This window comes from Mytilus trossulus, chromosome 11, assembly GCF_036588685.1.
Source record: "Mytilus trossulus isolate FHL-02 chromosome 11, PNRI_Mtr1.1.1.hap1, whole genome shotgun sequence".
Taxonomy (NCBI): Eukaryota; Metazoa; Mollusca; class Bivalvia; order Mytilida; family Mytilidae; genus Mytilus; species Mytilus trossulus.
In genome coordinates this window covers 17,545,276-17,565,823 of record NC_086383.1, presented here as the reverse complement: position 1 = coordinate 17,565,823, position 20,548 = coordinate 17,545,276, and the positions used below count along the sequence as shown (strand labels likewise).

Genomic DNA, 20,548 nt, shown 5'->3' with positions numbered 1-20,548 from the left:
ATCTCTAACTATATAATTTGCAAGAGGTTACGATTGCGCTGTTAATAAAACAAGATATTTAGCATTAGCAGAAGATGGATTCATCTTTGATATATCTTAAAGAAATTAAGACAGTTGTTGGCCTCAATTCATTTAGTTCTATAGTGTTATGAACTGGTTGTGTCTGTATTTGCCCTGTTATAGATCCTTATTAGGACTTATTTGATTATTTAATAATATTTCGAATTTTACTTGTGTTTTTCTTTTACATCTTTTACGTAATAATTCAGTGAAGTGACTTTTAAATATGTGATTCAATATATAACACATAAGGGTGGTTGTTTAGGATCACAGTAGGTCAATCCCATTAATGTAACTGATCTCATCATACGAACTTTGTCAAAGATACATTTGTGTAGTTATATGTCACGTCTGAATGTTTCCTTGTTTAATTGTTGTTGTTTATTTTGTTTGCTTCGTTTTTTAACATAAAAAATTGTTATTGTTAGATCATTTTTTTACTCTTTTTATTTAAATAAATACTCAATGTTATTTGGAGCATTCCACAAAAAATGTATTGTTACCTTCCTAATGTTTTATTTCTTAAATTTGTTTGGTTCATTTATCCGGATATTGCTGCATCATTAACTTTCATCTATCTCATTGTGTTGTTCTGACCTTATATTTTATTTCATACATGTTGCATCTTGAATTAAGTGTTATGCACGAAAATAAATTCATAAGACTATAGAACAAATTTTTGTTTAAGCTTCAAATTAAACTTTTCATGTTTTATAAATAGTTCCCTTATTTTAATTTTCGCAACATCACAACTGACGTTTTTGCCGAGTATGTTTTGAGAGTATTCCAACACAGTTTGCTAAGGAATCTCCTGTTAAGACAACTGGCACCACAATGGTTATGCCACCATGCTCCATACGGTCTCGCACAATCAGCTCCACTATCTAGATCATTATCCTGGTCTATCGTAGAAAACTTCATTCCATTATGGATCGCCATACTATCACCTATATCAAGTATAAAGATACTACGATTACTCATCATTTCTGATATAGCCATACTATAGCCATACTATCACCTATATCAAGGATAAACATACTACGAATTACTCATCAATACTGTCATACCCATACTATAGTCATACTGTCACCTATATTGAGGATAAACATACTACGAATTACTTATCAATTCACATATAGCCACAATTTCCGGCGCAGAGATCACATATCCGTTCCGTGCAATACTTTATAACACTACACTCATTATCAAGTGCCGGAGATTGATATAGCCATACTATCGTCGATCATCTTTATCAAGGATAACCATACAACAAGTCAATTATCCATTCTGACATAGCCATAATATAGCCATACTATCACCTTTATCAATGATAAACATACTATGAATGACTTATCAATTCTGATATAGCCATACTTAAGCCATACTTTCACCTATATCATTTGTATATCAAGAATAAACATAATACAAATCAATTCTGATATAAGGTTAATTGTCGTTCAGGTGAAGCAATACAGAAACGTATTATCATGGTCTTCAAGTTTAATCTCTTTATGTGTACACTTTGTCTATTTTTAACTCCCTTCAATTAACTTGAGTACTGTTGTTTTTTCCTGTCCCGAAGATTCTACCAGTTCGGTAGCCTAACAGCATGACCATGGATTTATGAGTTTTGAACAGCGGTATACTACTGTTGCCTTTATTTTTCCTATTTGAGAAAAGTATCTGAAGGTAACCGATTAAAAATGTATTCACCTAGAGCAGATAAGATGATTTTGTTGTCCAGCAAAACAAATAAACGAATAAATTGGTTTTTTACTGTCATTAGTTGCAGAATAAAAACAAAATGGCTAAATATTCAAGTCTTTCATTTGTAATTAGTTATTGACGTATATATGTAAAATCTTATTCATGACAGGATTTGGAACTTTATCGAAACAAATAATTCTTGAAAAACGTAATAAATCAAAAAATACTGATCGCTATATGATTATTTGTTTACCGTTTTTTTTATATAAATTAGAGCGTTGGTTTTCCCGTTCAAATGGTATTTTACTAGTCCTTTTTTGGGACCCGTTATAGCTATCGGTGTGAGCCAAGACTCTGTGTTGAAGACCGTACCTTGACCTCAAATGGTTGACTTTTTAAAATTGAAACTTGGATGGAGAGTTGTCCCATTGATACTTATACCACATCTTCCTATATCTATTTGAGATGATTTTATTACCTGCATTTCCACTATAATTCCCAACAGTCAGTTTGTACTTAGACGCCGCGTCTCCAACAACAAAGGTGTTATACACAGCATACTTCTTTGTATTAGACAGGTCCTTCAGGTCTATTCTAAGTTCATAGTTACCACTGGATGTCAGGCTGTGAATGTTTTTGTTTCCTGTAAATATATATGGTACAGAAGCGTTACAACAAAACATCTCTAACTAGTAAAAGAAAGGGACAGACAAAAAGGTTTCATGTTTTTACTTTTACTTTGATTCAGAAATTATTGCAAGCATTCATTATTGCGAATTTTGTCATTTTAGATTAAAATTCGATTTCAACTTTTGCTTTGTTGAGAAAATCCTGTTTAATGCATATAAAAACAAGAATGTGTCCATAGTACACGGATGCCCCACTCGAGCTATCATTGTTTATGTTCAGTGGACCATGAAGATGGGGTCAAAAGCTAAATTTGGTTGAAAAATTAGAAAGATCATATCATTGGGAAAATATTTACTAAGTTTCAAGTTGATTGGACTTTCACTTCATCAAAAACTACCTAGACCAAAAACTTTAACCAAAACCTTTAACCAGAACTTCGCTCAATCATTTTCTATGTGCAGCGGACCGTGAAATTAAAGTCAAAATTTTCATTTGGCATAGAAATTAGAAAGATCATATTATGGGGAAAATGTGTACTACGTTTCAAGTTGATTGGACTTTAACCTACCTTGACCAAACGCTTTAACATGAAACGGGACAGTCGGACGGACGAACGAACGGACGGACGCATAGACAAGAAAACATAATGCCCTTCTACTATCGAAGGTTGGGCATACAAATTAAAATGCGAGTTTTTATTATTGCGATTATAAACCTGTCGTATTTTTCGCATGAATAAAAACAACGCAATAATTACTAAATTTTCAGTATTGCAAAACGCATGTGAATTTATTCGAATCAACAAGATAAGAAACAATAAAATATTATCTTATACATTTTGTAGTTTATTTACCAAATCATATTTATCAATGCTAGTTTTTTTTATGAATATAAAAAAAATATTATTTGGTTAAACATGTTACAAAATGTAGCGGGATCCTAACACTCCCCCTAACCTGGGACAGCGGTATAACATTACAACATAAAAACTAACTATAAAAATCAGTTGAAAAAGGCTTAACTCATCAGATGGACAAAAATACAAGTGGACGTGGCCAGATGTACGTGTATTCTTTGTCTTTTTTATCCGTAAACTTTACTGTGAAAATTTTTGCATTATGTTTTACTTAAGTTTTTTTCTTATACAAATGTAACAGAAGTAACTAAATAATTGCAACAGTTGTATCGATAAATTAAAATTAAATTATTTTATATTTAATTAACGGGGAAAAACGTTCACCAATTCATCCCGTAAATTATTTAGTGTCCTACATTTTATAGTGCAGAGCGAGATTTTAACCGAATAGATCATTTTACTTTTCTCTACAATTTTGTAACGACTTGTATATATACTTAGGCCTTAAGGGTATACTCATATCTGGTCTTAGAATTGTTATCTGAATATTTAAACTGTTGAAAAAAATTCCTACGATAAAGTGTTGAACATCGTAGCAAAAGGGAGTTCCATAAACTATCAATATTTTTGTATCATTCACTTATAATCTTTTGAGTTATAGCTTCTGGTTTTAATTCTATATATTATCATATATATATATATATATAGTGCAGGCGATTTGGTGTCACGATATCACAGTAGCATGGGTTCGAATCCCGGCGAGGGAAGAAGCAAAAATTTGCGAAAGCAAATTTACAGATCTAACATTGTTGGGTTGACGTTTAGACGAGTTGTATATATATATATATATATATAAGTACGTCTGAGTCAGTGACAACCCTACAATGCATGGGTTCGAATCCCGGCGAGGGAAGAACCAAAAATTTGCGAAAGCAAATTTACAGATCTAACATTGTTGGGTTGATGTTTAGACGAGTTGTATATATATATATATATATATATATATATATCACCTTTCGCAATACTTACTTAAGAAAGCATGCTAGTTTTTCATCTCATACTTACCAAACCAGTATTCCTCATCAACCGTTCCAAATCCATTTTCATAATCTATCCATGGTCTCTGGAATTGAGACCATCCATCTATTCTTCTCTGAATAACCTAGTAAAAAATGTTTTAACTAAACCATTAAAACCCATTTGAAAGAGATAAATCCTATATTGTTATTATTATTATTTTAAGTTAATAATTTTGTGAGATGCGTGTTTGCCAATCAATAGTTAGCAAAGGGTGTGGATTTATTTGTTCATGATGTGAGTAATCTTAAGGGGGCTCCTTGGTATAAATCTTTTTTTTTCTAATATAGGATTTCGCTATATTTTTTAATAAAAGAACTTAATCATATACTTAAAAGAAAAATTTCCATAAAAAAATGGGGTCACCGTTCTTTGTAGCTCACAGTCTGCCTCCGGAAGAAGCATACATTTTTGTTAATGTCCTTTTTTTCTGTTGAACTAAAAGGAGAAATAGAGGTAATATCGAATTCCAAAAATAACCTAATTACAGATATCGCTAAAATTTTACAATTAATTAGTTTATGTACAACTTATTTGAAAACAAGTATAAAAAATATAGGTCACCCATGAGTTAAAAAAAGATATTTCAAATTTAATGCCAAAAAATTGCGTTTTTGCACCAAAGGGAGATAGTTTGGAGCTTTTTCAATGATATAAACATTTTAAAAGTCATCTGTGGCCAAACCGAATCGATTTTTTGGGTTGTTTTTTGTACCATGTCATAAAGTAATAACTAATAGTGTTATGGCTAAAATTTGAAATGATAAAATAAAGGTTTATTTTTTTGCTGAAATTTTTGAACCCTCGAGCCACCGTCCAATAATTTTTCACACAACGATACTTATTTTACTAATTAAAATAAAAAAGAAAGCAACATAATTCGCAAGTAAATGAATCATACAAGATTGATAAAGAATTTTCAGGTGTTATGTTGCAAAACAAACGTGTTGCACGTAATAAATATGCCACCTGTTTTGAGTTGCAGTTTGATTTTCCCTAAATTCATCAATGAACCTCAGATTGTAGATCTTATCTAATATGCATAGTGTTAGTTTGTTTTCTTTCTGAATACGAATGAATAATTAGTTACTGAATCAAAAGCGAATGTTCATGTATTCATTAATCAAAATGGAAGGACACGCTTACGTTTTGTCTCTTAAATGAACAAATACGATCAATAAACTAATAGTGTCAATATTTGATTTTTTTGTCTTCAAACCATATAGAAACTATCTAAAATCACTGGTAAACTCTTCATCACAAATGATACAGTCACTTCGCAAAAGTGTCACTGGATCTGTGGGAAGAATGGTGACAAAACACCAAACTCATTAAAACAATAGACTATTTGCCAATTCCCGTAATTGACCCTGTTATTAGAGATCCATAATTTGGTTGTCTCCCTTATGACGGACATTATTTTTTTATTTACAATAGAGAGCTAGCACAAAGTGCAAATTTACCTGTGCGTAATGTGAGCAATCTATAAGATTTTTAAATCTTTTAATTACATTAACTTGTTTTTAGCTAAATGAATTTGACATCAGAAATTATTTTTAATGAAAAATTAGTTAAACTGCTGATACATCACTTTCAATTCATCATGCTTTGCATTGGCAAAGGGGAATATTGTCTGGTATAGAACCAGTCCACGATTGACAAAGGGAAGTAATTTATTTAAAAAGTGTATAATAATAATAGAATCAAATCGGTAATTGGCAAATGGACTATAATGATACCAAAATAAAAATTAAGTACGCAAAACGCGTGTTTCGTATTAATTTGTGGCATATAGTCACTGATAAATCAGTCTTTATACTAGGGAAATATGATATTTTCAAATAATAATGGTGGATTGATTTTGATTAAGATTTAATGAATTTTCAGGACTAGTACCTCATTAATTTAGTAAATCATAACAGGTAGGCACCATAGAGTATGTCAATGGAGACATATGAAGGTAGGTCTCGACTGAACAAAAACGAATGGATAGATAACGTTATTTGAATGTGCAGCTAGACGAATCAAATGTTAGGGGTGTCCATTGCAATTAGAAATGACAGCGTATTCTTACAAGAAAATTCGCAAATTTAAACAACCATTACATAATACATTTACCCGATGATTACTTACATTCCTCGGTCATATGTTTACATTAACAAAGTTTCGGAGTTCTGAATAAAAAACAACCTATCGCTTACTTGTTTTACGCAAATAACCCTGTTGCAAATATTAAATTGTAATATACTGTAAACCAAACTTATATTCACTAGCGATTTATTCTCGCAGCTTTTGCAAATAGAAAAATAATGCGGATTTGAATTGTCGCAAATATTTAAACCATGGATGTTCATCCTTTTTTAACAACAACCAGTAAATTTGAAAATGGAGAAGTGAAATCGCCCCGAAATGTACTAAAAAGGTCTAATCTCAAAATAAAGCATCCGCGAAAATAAGTTGTTTGATAGTCCATTTATAATGCTTATTTTACAGTTAAAACAAACGTACTGTCCATCCTCCTCCGTCTGTTTTCATATCACAATAAACTCTCTCTGCCTTTTCGTCTACGGGATATATTGTGTGTACACCAGAAGTCGTTTCAGGGTTATGGTTATGTATCGTAGTGCAGTCTTTAGGATATTGCTGTTTTCTTTTTTCTGAAAAAAAAGTTCATTTAACAACAACTTGACATGTTTACATGTAACTGAAATATTTTGCAGGTTGTGCTAATCTGCAAACAATAATATTTACGGGACTTCGAGAAACAAAAGTTAGTGAAAGACAAAAATATAAATCAGCTACCTGTAAATGCTATAATAACAAACTCCCCAACAAATAAATGGTTGATTCATGCATCTTTATGATTATAAGATGTCTGAAATTTTGAATCGGGTAATTAGGTAAGAATTTCTTATGTCAATATAACAAGTGCAACAATGCCAAGGTTGCATTTAGATTTAAACTAAATAAGAAAATGCAACACACTGGTAAAAAGCAAATAAAAAAACTGATGCAGTGACAAACAACAAACAACAAACTATACAGAAGATCTTAGATGAACAAGGATAAAAACATGTTTGATTTGGTTGTGGAGACGTACAGTTAGGAGATAACTGTATTTCATTTTAAGCTCCGATGGCCTAAATTGGGGATTTGATGGTCGCAAATTAAGTTTACTGGCGGCGACGCGTTAGCGGAGACAGTAAACGGGTATTTGCGACCAACAAATCCCCAATTGATGCCGTCGGAGCTTAACACACAATATTGTTATCTCCATTCTAATGAAACCGACAGAAAATAACGTTAAACATGTATTTGAAATCTGTCATTTGCCGTCTGCGCTTGCGCGTACGTCCCAAAGCATCAATTGTCAATTGATGCCTATTGTCAATTGAGGCCTTGTAAATAAGTGACGTTATCCAATCAAAATGAACGTTACAAATATTGTTGCATTAGAATTTTGTATATTTACCTCATCTAGTAACCCCAATTAAAATATGATAACATTTAGATTCTGTCTGTACATTCAAGTAATCAAAGTTTTACATTTTCTTAGATATCTTTTATTTGGTTGTTATTTTTTATTTCACCTATAATTACTTTAAACTTATATAAAAAGACCTTTCAGGTCAAACTTATTGTAATCATCACCAAATGAAATTTCTATGAATCTTATTCAATAATGCAGCAGGCCATTAACAAATATTAACATTACTGTTAGGTTAAACAGGATGTAAAGTAAGCTTTGGGCGCTTCATATGACCTTTAACGTTGAGTCTCCGCCTTGGTATCAAATTCCTTGATTTTTGTTTTCGATACACCTAAATACGATAATATTGTATTTACCTTCATTATTGACAGGATGGAACAGTTCATCGCGTCCTTGCTGCTCCAGAATGTCCTTCATTTCCTGCAGTGTAATATTTCTGATCAAGTCTTTTGTCGAGTCCTCTCTCAATGATGTCTTAAGAACATCTTGCAATTCTTCTTGCACAGAAGGTCGAACCATACTCCTCATGAGTGTTCTGATGTAAACTTTAATTTTCCGGTTTATAGTTTTGGTATCTAGCATGGCAACCAATGGAACTACTTTGTCGCTTATCAAAGGTATAGTTAATGGATCTTCACTACCTATATCTTTAGTGTCTGATGATAATGCTGCTACATATATATCTCCACACCAGAACAAACAAAAGACAACTATAACCTTTGAATTCAATTTCCAATAGCACTGCATTATACCAGTTGAGTTTTGAAATATATTTCTCGCTTTGTGTTACTGTTAAAGATAAATGAAAAGTATGACGACTGCATTCACTCCTATTACATGCTTTATATTTTAATAAAACACAAGAAACTGTTGAAGTATATTCATAATCTATCTTGACTTTATTTATAAACATATAATAAACATTTCTCTTTACAGTTTATTTCGTTACATATGGATAAACAAAGCATGATGGTTTATAATGTAAATACAGAATGCTGATTGAATGTTTCCAATCTTGTAGGAATTTTGTTTGATAAATTAATCTGTATGAAATAAATGAATTTATTCCTCAGATCGTAGTCGGCAAAACCAAATTAAATTATGAAAATATCGTAAAGATATATTTTGAATATGCGAGCTGATAGTGCGTTCAAAGTCATGAATATTCAGTATTAATTGATATAACATCAAATATAAATTTCTATTTTGACTTAGATATAAAGGGCATCCATTATAAAAGGTCGGTAATTTCAAAAGTGTTTGATTGTAAATGATAATTTCGCGAGTATTCAAATAGTATCTAAAGTCAGTGCGACATAATTTGTACATGTTGTAATTGCATGGTAAAATTGGTTTCAATGCTTTCCATTTCATGTAGGTAACACTGCAAGTATTTGAAATAACTTTTCAATGTGTGAAGCATAAATGTAATTACAGTAAACTGAGATTGATCTGGTTGATTAAAATACACTTTTCAATATTGGTTCGTGAATCATGTTATGATGCTAAATAAAAAAGAATAATTAATATACCTGTGACGTCACTTTTGTGGCGTCAAAGCATTCGTGCGACAGACAATACGTGGTTCTGTTGTGCTGTTTTTATGTGCTGTCCTACGTTCTTTAAATTGTTTGTTGTCATTAGTACGAGGTTTGACTAGCCATAAAACCAGGTTTAACTTATTTTTAAGATGTATCAAATGAAGAATAAAACAATAAGAAAGCATAAGGATATTTTTCTAAACAAACGTTCAGCGGAAAATACCCAGTCCTAGTTAATGAATATTTCGTATAAACTTCATGAGCCAGGCATGGTTTTGAGGTGCAGATTAAAAGTACTAAATTGTTTATTAATATTATCTTAATTACGTGATAGATTTGTCTTTGTATATTTTTGACCTTTGCTGTTTAGTCCGGGGATCCATTGATTGGCTTTATCATTTTGGAGTGGCTCTGTATTCATACATCCCGACATTGTGTTATTGTGCTATGATCATTCTTTTATTCACGTCTCTCATTTTTGCTTATGTGTTTTATCTATAGAATATCTGTGTTCCCTGATGACATAGATTGCTTCTATAGTTAACAATATCATACCACAATGTTGACTGATGTACAATAACTTTTGACATTGTTACCTATGTCTGTTTGTTTTGCTTACACACTATTGTTTATATAATGGAAATTTTTAATTCATTTGTTCATTCAACATAAAATTGAAAATGGAGATAGGGAATGGGTCAAAGAGACAAAAACCCGGCCATAGAAAAAACAACAACAGAAGGTCACCAACAGGTCTTCAATGTAGCGCGAAATTCCCGCAGCCGGAAGCGTCCTTCAGCTGGCCCCTAAACAAATATATACTAGTTCAGTGATAATGAACGCCGAACTTATTTCCAAATTGTACACAAGAAACTAAAATTAAAATAATACAAGACTAACAAAGGCCAGAGGCTCCTGACTTGGGACAGGCACAAAAATGCGGCAGGGTTAAACATGTTTTTGAGATCTCAACCCTCCCCCTATACCTCTAGCCAATGTAGAAAGGTAAAAGCATAACAATACGTACATTTAAAATTCAGTTCAAGAGAAGTCCGAGTCTGATGTCAGAAGATGTAACCAAAGAAAATAAACAAAATGACAATAATACATTAATAACAACAGACTACTAGCAGTAAACTGACATGCCAGCTCCAGACTTCAATTACCTTGATTGAAAGATTATGAGTTCATCATATGAATATCAGGCACAATCCTTCAATGTTATGAAATTCCCGTAAGAAATGGCAAAACTAAAATTTCAAAATCATTATACGAACGAAAAACAAATATCAAATTGCTTGCGAGCTGAACTGTGAAGTCATTATAAGGTAAGGTATAATCACATCCTTTCGACAGATTAATTGGTATCTGTCGGATTAGTATATATGGCTACTCTTAAATGACTGTAATTTAATTTACCTAATAATGACTTCACGGATAGCTAGCCAGCAAGCAATAAAATATACAACCTTTATCTACTTACTCAAAGGAATCGGCTCCAAATATCAGTATTAAAGTTTCTAAATAAACTTACAATGTATGTTAGGAGGAAAATATTTATGTAAGTAATCTGCTCTGAATACTAGTGAATGATAACTATTTACTCTGCTGCTGTGGAAAATTAGTGATTTACTTTGAATGCTGATTAAATTTGGGATTTTCTCGGAACTATAAAGAATGTTGGTGTTTTACTGTAAAAAAAAACAACCAGGAAAACGATATCGAGTTACTCTTCATTCTGTTAAATCTTAATGATCTATCCACATACTAGTGAATGTTGGTAAATCTACTCTTAGTTCTTGAAAAAGGCAGTGATTTACTTTGGACGCAGTATGAGCATTAGTGAAGTACCCTAAATTCGGGTGAATGTTTATCATTTACGCTGAACATTGGTGAATATTAATGATTTACCACAAATGTTGTTGAATGAGCATCGATGAAAACAAACTTTGACGACAAAAGAGATGATTTCAGCTTTCCAATTGCTGCTCGCAAGGAATCTTTTAAATCAAGAGTTCCAAATTGTGAAGTTCAAATCATCCCTTCGTAAATTATACGGACGCCATCACGAGTTGGTTGACCGTTATGGAATAACCGTTTTACAGATGATATCGGATATGTTCTTTACGTCGTAACTGCAATCCCCTTCCTTTTCATAAATGTGACCTACCGAATTATTCTATTTACCGAATTTGTCATAACCTGAGCAACACGACGGGTGCCACATGTGGAGCAGGATCTGTTTACCCTTCCAAAGCACTTGAAATCACCCCAAGTTTTTGGTGGGGTTCGTGTTGCATATTCTTTAGTTTTATATGTTGTGCCATGTGTACTAATGTTTGTCTGTTTGTCTTTTTCATTTTTAGCCATGGCGTTGTCACTTTATTTTCGATTCATGTGTTTGACTGACCCTCTTGTATTTTTCGTCCCTCTTTTAATGATTTACCCAAAATGCAGCAGAATGTGCATGCCAGAGAGAGTTAATGATTCGCGGTGAATGCTAGTTAATGATAGTAATTAAATCTGAATTCTTGTGAACGATAATGACTTACTCAAAATTCTGGTCACTATCGGTGATTCACTTTAAATGCTAGTTAATGATAGTAATAACTCTGAATTTTTGTGAAAGATAGTGACTTACTCATAATTCTGGTCACTTTCGGTGATTCACTCTGAATGCTAGTTAATGATAGTCATAAATCTGAATTCTTGTGAACGATAATGAATTACTCATAATTCTGGTCACTATCTGTGATTCACTCTGAATGCTAGTTTATGATAGTAATTAATTTGAATTCTTGTGAACGATAATGACTTATAATTCTGGTCAATTCACTCTGAATGCCGGCAAACGTTATTTTCTTTTATCGTGACGCTTGTAAAAATTAGTGATATCTGAATTTTTGTGGGTGTTAATCTTGTAAATGATTAACTCATTGTTATGGTAATGGTCAATGATTGACTCTGAATGCTGGAGAAAGTTAATTTATTTACACATTACGCTTGTGAAAATTAGTCATCTACACTGTATTTGGTGAATTACTCAAAATGCTGGTGAGTCATAGTGAAAAGAAGTGATTTACCCAGAATGCTGGAGAATGTTACCCCAAATACGTGTGAATGTTCGTGTTTCCTTCTGAATGCTGGTGATTTTCCCCAATATACTCTTGATACTGGTGTATGTGAATAATAAAATATCAATAACAAACTCTCCAGTGTATTTTAATCCAAAAAAAGTTTCTGATTTTATTTAGACCGTGCATCACATTTTATTGGGATTTATTGCGACTGTCATACAAGTGAGAGGTTCAGCTAGCTTTAAACCCATGTTCCATCCACCTTTATCAACATAGGAAAATGCCTGTACCAAGTCATGAATTTGACAGTTGGTGTTCATTCGTTTGATCTGTTTGAACTTTTGATTTTGCCTTTTGATATCCGTTTTGAATTTTCCTCGAAGTTCAGTATTTTTTTTTATTTTACCCTTCATATATCTTGATATTTTTTATACTTTTAAGATGAAATAAATACTGGTCTAATTTCAAAAGTAAAGCTCTAGCCTGTAAAAATAATTCAAAAACCCTGGAAAAAATATAACATTGACATTGTTTATGTTAAATTAGAATTTGACGTGATTGAAATAAACAAACTACACGTATAAAACATAAAATGAATAATTTTGATCGTGTTAGATTGCGTTTCAAACAGACAAAAAGCCAATAAAAATCTCAAGACAAAAAGATCTCTTTTGTTATCACGAAAAACAAACCGTACGAACGGATTACTTTTCCATTATTGTTGTCAATGTCAATGTGAAAAGCTTTTAACTTTTTTAATTTCAGAGAAAATGGCCCATATTTAACAATACGTCAATTGCATAGCTTTATTGTAGAACACCCGTTCATCCAAAAACGTGAATGTGGTTATATTTATCATTCCTTAGAACGAGGCGGCTGGATGGTGCCTTATACACTGGTGCCGCGCCATTGTCGATTACACCAATTGCCACATAAGGTGAGCAATGATCTTTCGCCTCGGTAGGGAAAGTTTCATAGGCTGAATGGGAATCTACTCTATGGTAAATCGTTCCGCAGTGTGGTCGGCAGTGGCCTTTGCTTGTGGTATGATCATGTACCGCATTAACAACAGCTTTAGCTTTGGTCATGTCTAAATGATGTGTCCTCTTATCAACACTCGCTACTGCAATGTTCCGACCATGGTTCCTAAACTTAAGATAACCCCCACATGCTTTATTCCAATGGACATCACCTCCAGTAACATCTTTGTAAGAGATGACCATCCAGTCCCTCCAATAGTATTTTTGGGTAAGGAAGTTATACATGTTATTAGCCCAGTCATGATTGTTCATTTTATCCCCTGGATGATCTAGTGTATACCTGTCAATATCAATGGTTGACTGGTCGTGATATTTTGCAGCTATTGTTGCATCGGCATGACTCATTGCAGATCGAACATGGTCAAAACGAGATTTCCATTGTTTTGTGTGGTAGTCTACGTTTGCACTTAGGCCTTTTAGTTGCAAATATGCAATTTCCAGTTCGGCTGCTCTCAGTAACAATTTAAGTATTCCTGAACTAAATGCTCCACATCTTTTCCTATCATACTGCGTATACTTCATACACGGAACTAAAAGTCCTTCCCCGAAAACATTTCCTGCATTCATTACTCCGTCGTACAGTTTAATTCCACTATTCTGGAAATCACTATCATAGTTGCTGATAAATAATTGTTTCTCTCCGTTAAGAGCATTGCTTGGTGCTTGGTACATTTCTTTATATTTGCGGTAAACGGCGTTAATTTTTTGCTCAATATCGGAAAACTGGACCTTCACGGTATTCCAATCTATTTGCCTCTTCACATCAGCAAATTTGGCGTCTACTTGATCGAACCGAGTATCAATATCTTTATGGAGCTTTCGAATAGCAAGTAGTTCCGGTGATGGTCCTGTGTGAATAAATCCAAAAATAAATGATAAAAACGGAGCAATTACTCCTAGAAATGGTACAACACTTGCTGCAACTGTTGTTAGCGCAGCGGGAAGCGCAGTTGAAAGTGCAACGGCTTCAGCGATGCCCTTGCCAGCATTTAGACCACTGGTTATATGATCGGTGGTTTTTGATTTTTTTTGTTTTGCATGTTCGGCCTGTAAACATGTTAAGCATAACACGAAAACCAGCAGCAGCTTCATCTTCGAACTATAAAAGAGAAATCAAATGCTCAGTTTTATAACATATATTTTTTAGATACTTAAAAAATAATGCATTGTGCTTATTCATTTTAAACATTGGTTTGTCCTGTTATGATATTCTGATATTCTGAAATTATAAAGTCAAACTTATATGAATCAATATACATGCCGGTTGGGAGAAGAAACCTGTTAATCACAGAAGAATACCAAGTCTCTTCTAAAAACCTTTTCAATCAATTTATACGATATGTGTTGTCAAGCAACAAAATCATAACATGTTAGTTACACAGCTCTGGCCTCTTGTTGTTTTTTCATACCATTATTTACTAGACCATAGATCTTTATCTTCGGGGTTTTGTTGTCTTTCAGTGAATGAAAACAAACCTAGATTATAAAGGGAGAATGTTAATCGTATACTAATAGCTTCTTTCAAACAAATTTTACACAAAATTCCTCTGACCTACTGTTTTCATCGAATGTTTAGGTAGGAACTGATAATATATAGTTAATGACCACAAATTCCCCATCAGGTTCTGCAATATTAAATTTTTGAAAAGCAGTCTCCGCCACATTATTCATGTATGTGGGTGTCCAAAGTCAGAAGCCTGTCATTCAGCGGTTGTCGTTTGTTTATGTGTTACATATCTGACTTTCGTTCATTTTTTTTTATATAAATAAGGCCGTTATTTTCTCGTTTGAATTATTTTACATTATCTTATCGGGGCCTTTTATAGCTGACTATGCGGCATGGGCTTTTCTCATCGTTGAAGGCCGTACAGTGACCTGTAGTTGTTAATGTCTGTGTCATTTTGGTTTCTTGTGGACAGTTGTCTCATTGGCAACCATACCACATCTTCTTTTTTATATTAGACAAAATTCAGACTTTTGTATTTTTTTCTATAGTATTTGATAGATTTGCGCTTCCAGAGTATTGAGTGTTCTACCACATTTGCATGATTTGCAATGGGTCTTTGGTAATCTTGAAAAGCAGTGACAGGAAAAATAATGTATATATCTTTGCAATATATTTAAATTCATCATAGATACCAGGATTAATTTGTTTACTTACGCCAGACTCATCAACGACGTTCGAATTCAGACAAGTAAAAAAGGCCAAATAAAGTACTCATTTCAGCATTGAGGACCAAATACTCTAAAGTTTTGCCAAATACAGCTCAGGTAATCTATTCCTGAGGTAGAAAAGCCTTATTATTTCAAAATTCCAAATGTTTTGTAAACAGTTAATTTAAAAATATAGCCAGATCAATGATAATTAATGTCAGCACATGAATGCTGACTACTGAGCTGGTTATACCATCGGGGACGAAACGTCCACCAGCAGTGGTATCGACCTAAAGAGAGGCAGAAGCTACCAAAGGGATGTTCAAACTCATTAGTCGAAAACGAGTTCACTAGGTCATTGCAAAATAACAAAAACATACCAAAGACAATTAATAATCTACAAAAAGCAAAACACAGAAAACGAAAGACTGAGCAACACAAACCTCATGAAAAACCTTGGGACCTGAGGTTCTCTTGATGGGTATTGCAAATTAAGCTCCACATCTGACACCTTTCGGTCATAAATTTTCGAGTCAGTTTTTTGTACTCGTACTCGAAAAACAACCTATCAAAATGCTATATTTCATGTTTCGAGCATGAATTTTGTGCTCTAAGCATTGAGCAAAGTTTTATTACTTCTATCCCAGGGTTTTCGGTCATAAACCTTTGCTCGAAACATCTAATCAAGTACTTACAGAATTTTGACGGATTAATTTCTGGGCCTGAGTACGAATTTTGTTCTCAAAAGTGTTATGACCGCAAGCCCAGTCTTCTTACACCTATAAACATCTTGACGCGTTACTTTTAAAAATAAGGAGGTGTGGTATAATTGCAAATGAGACAATTGTCACCAAAGTTCAAATGAAGTGGATGTAAGTAACCGTACGGTGTATATCGAGTTAGTACGCATCATGCAATATCGTATAGGTAATTGACTCTATTTTTACCTTAAGACATCCCCCATTCATAAAGCATCACCAATTTGAAAAGAGTCAAATTGAATAGGTTGTTTCAAGAAAAAATCCATTGTAATGAGGCCTTGACTGTAGTTGACCTTCATAGTTTCTTATCTACCGAAAAATAATAAAAGTTTGTATCTGCCACTTTGTATTTTGCTACTGGATGTGTGTTTTTTTTTGTTGCATTATCAAATGCAGCTTTTATGCAGTGCTTTGCTTTTGTGCAAATCAGCAATTCATTTGCGCCAATATAATCTTTCATTTGCGCCAAAAACTATACTTCATTTGCGCAAAAATAAAACATTTCATCTGAGCCAATAATACAGGTAAATAGTCTCAACATGTTTAACCCCGCCGCATTTTTGCGCCTGTTCCAAGTCAGGAGCCTCTGGTCTTTGGTAGTCTTGTATTATTTTAATTTTAGTTTCTTGTGTACAATTTTAAGTTTTGTATTGCGTTCATTATCACTGAACTAGTATATATTTGTTTAGGGTCCATCTGAAGGACAACTCCAAGTGCAGGAATTTCTCGCTGCATTGAGGACCTGTTGGTAACCTTCTGCTGTTGTCTGTTCTATGGTCGGGTTGTTGTCTTTTTGACACTTTCCCCATTTCCATTCTCAATTTTATTTAAAAAAAAAGTTATTTCAAAACACAGGCTTTGATTGCATAATATAACATATTCCTCCAAAATCGGTCATCGTCACCATAATGAAAACCCTATACACTGGTATTAAAACATTACAGACTTATTTCCTCTATAAGCAAATAAGGAAATATGGTATGATTTTCATCTAGACAACTATACACCACCGTAAAAGCCATCATTAACTACCGTACAGCCTTCAAAAACCATTTCTGGATATTCTGCTATAAACGGCCCCAAATTAAAGATATGAACCAATTCATTCTGAAAGCCCAACTCACAATTTTCATTTTTGATTTTCAAGCTCTCAGTTTCAAATATAATTAAAAATATATATGAACTTACTTTGGAAAGTAGGAGAAATACATGTAAAAACTCTTGTTTCCGATGTAGCAATACATATTTTTAACTTTACCGTTAAATGTTACCTGTAAAATGGAGCAAATGTAGATTTAATTGTTGTCGCAAATAAAATATAACCTTGTGGCGCATAAGAAAGATTGGTGTTTTTTTTAGAAATTGGCACAAATGAAATGCATAACATAAAAAAGATTATCTGATTCTGCACAGGATCAGACCGAAGATGGTAAATATAATAATATAAGATGTTGTATCTATATGATTGCTAATGAGACAACTCTCCACAAGGCCTTCAATTGTTTAAGCAATTGCAATTTTTCTTGGACATAGGGAGAAAAAAATTGGAATAACTTCTGGATCCGACCTTAATTGACTTTGGTTGACTGAACATGCCTGAAATTCAAATCTGTGATAACAACGTTTTAAAAGAACACATTTGCCTGCACAAAACAGCTTAATCGTGAAAATGTTTAACAACGACAGTTTTACATTTTAGAAGTAGAGTAAATAACGTATTAGTTTTCAAAAACTTATTTTTTCGTAGAGTCGCAATACACAGTAAGGACTGTGGTTTCGCATTTTAGTGCCGATGGATTTTTCAAATATGTAATTTAGTGTGCAATCAAAATAATCTTTAGACAGCTGATGACAAATTGAGCCTTCAAAGTGGGTATATATATATATATATATGTACGTCTGAGTCAGTGACAACCCTACAACAGATGTATCCATCGGATCGCCATCAATGATGGTGATACATGGCTGTGTACATAATGTATATACAACTCGTCTAAACATCAACCCAACAATGTTAGATCTGTAAATTTGCTTTCGCAAATTTTTGGTTCTTCCCTCGCCGGGATTCGAACCCATGCTTCTGTGATATCGTGACACCAAATCGCCTGCACTGCAGCCGTCCCGCTAGACCACACGACCACCTGGGCTCTCAAAAAAAGAGCTTTCGGTGGCCATATGTTACCTTTCCACGTCAGTTTTAATCTAGCGGCGTACTACGGTACATGATATATAAGGCATGAAGATGTTATTGTTACAGATCAGCTAAATTATCTATAGTAAAGGATCCTACAAATTAATGTAAGATACAGTCACAGAAAATAATTATATTCATAAGTACGTCTGAGTCAGTGACAACCCTACAACAGATGTATCCATCGGATCGCCATCAATGATGGTGATACATGGCTGTGTACATAATGTATATACAACTCGTCTAAACATCAACCCAACAATGTTAGATCTGTAAATTTGCTTTCGCAAATTTTTGGTTCTTCCCTCGCCGGGATTCGAACCCATGCTTCTGTGATATCGTGACACCAAATCGCCTGCACTGCAGCCGTCCCGCTAGACCACACGACCACCTGGGCTCTCAAAAAAAGAGCTTTCGGTGGCCATATGTTACCTTTCCACGTCAGTTTTAATCTAGCGGCGTACTACGGTACATGATATATAAGGCATGAAGATGTTATTGTTACAGATCAGCTAAATTATCTATAGTAAAGGATCCTACAAATTAATGTAAGATACAGTCACAGAAAATAATTATATTCATAAGTACGTCTGAGTCAGTGACAACCCTACAACAGATGTATCCATCGGATCGCCATCAATGATGGTGATACATGGCTGTGTACATAATGTATATACAACTCGTCTAAACATCAACCCAACAATGTTAGATCTGTAAATTTGCTTTCGCAAATTTTTGGTTCTTCCCTCGCCGGGATTCGAACCCATGCTTCTGTGATATCGTGACACCAAATCGCCTGCACTGCAGCCGTCCCGCTAGACCACACGACCACCTGGGCTCTCAAAAAAAGAGCTTTCGGTGGCCATATGTTACCTTTCCACGTCAGTTTTAATCTAGCGGCGTACTACGGTACATGATATATAAGGCATGAAGATGTTATTGTTACAGATCAGCTAAATTATCTATAGTAAAGGATCCTACAAATTAATGTAAGATACAGTCACAGAAAATAATTATATTCATAAGTACGTCTGAGTCAGTGACAACCCTACAACAGATGTATCCATCGGATCGCCATCAATGATGGTGATACATGGCTGTGTACATAATGTATATACAACTCGTCTAAACATCAACCCAACAATGTTAGATCTGTAAATTTGCTTTCGCAAATTTTTGGTTCTTCCCTCGCCGGGATTCGAACCCATGCTTCTGTGATATCGTGACACCAAATCGCCTGCACTGCAGCCGTCCCGCTAGACCATGTCGTGTGGTCTAGCGGGACGGCTGCAGTGCAGGCGATTTGGTGTCACGATATCACAGAAGCATGGGTTCGAATCCCGGCGAGGGAAGAACCAAAAATTTGCGAAAGCAAATTTACAGATCTAACATTGTTGGGTTGATGTTTAGACGAGTTGTATATACATTATGTACACAGCCATGTATCACCATCATTGATGGCGATCCGATGGATACATCTGTTGTAGGGTTGTCACTGACTCAGACGTACTTATGAATATAATTATTTTCTGTGACTGTATCTTACATTAATTTGTAGGATCCTTTACTATAGATAATTTAGCTGATCTGTAACCATAACATCTTCATGCCTTATATATCATGTACCGTAGTACGCCGCTAGATTAAAACTGACGTGGAAAGGTAACATATGGCCACCGAAAGCTCTTTTTTTGAGAGCCCAGGTGGTCGTGTGGTCTAGCGGGACGGCTGCAGTGCAGGCGATTTGGTGTCACGATATCACAGAAGCATGGGTTCGAATCCCGGCGAGGGAAGAACCAAAAATTTGCGAAAGCAAATTTACAGATCTAACATTGTTGGGTTGATGTTTAGACGAGTTGTATATACATTATGTACACAGCCATGTATCACCATCATTGATGGCGATCCGATGGATACATCTGTTGTAGGGTTGTCACTGACTCAGACGTACTTATGAATATAAT

General features: G+C 34.0%; 2 protein-coding genes across 2 annotated transcripts; both read right to left on the bottom strand.

Annotated features, from left to right (window-relative positions):
- Window positions 1-786: 786 nt before the first annotated feature.
- On the bottom strand, window positions 787-8,567 carry LOC134689787 (fibrinogen-like protein A). The gene is made up of 5 exons (XM_063549756.1): window positions 8,177-8,567; window positions 6,839-6,987; window positions 4,319-4,415; window positions 2,246-2,410; window positions 787-1,007 (listed from the first exon to the last, which is right to left on the bottom strand). The coding sequence occupies exons 1-5, from the start codon at window positions 8,565-8,567 to the stop codon at window positions 787-789; spliced, it is 1,023 nt and encodes a 340-aa protein (XP_063405826.1).
- Window positions 8,568-13,254: 4,687 nt separating this feature from the next.
- Window positions 13,255-14,573, bottom strand: LOC134689569 (uncharacterized). Its single transcript, XM_063549541.1, has one exon. It carries the CDS (start codon window positions 14,568-14,570, stop codon window positions 13,263-13,265), a length of 1,308 nt encoding a protein of 435 aa, XP_063405611.1. The 5' UTR covers window positions 14,571-14,573; the 3' UTR covers window positions 13,255-13,262.
- Window positions 14,574-20,548: the final 5,975 nt, after the last annotated feature.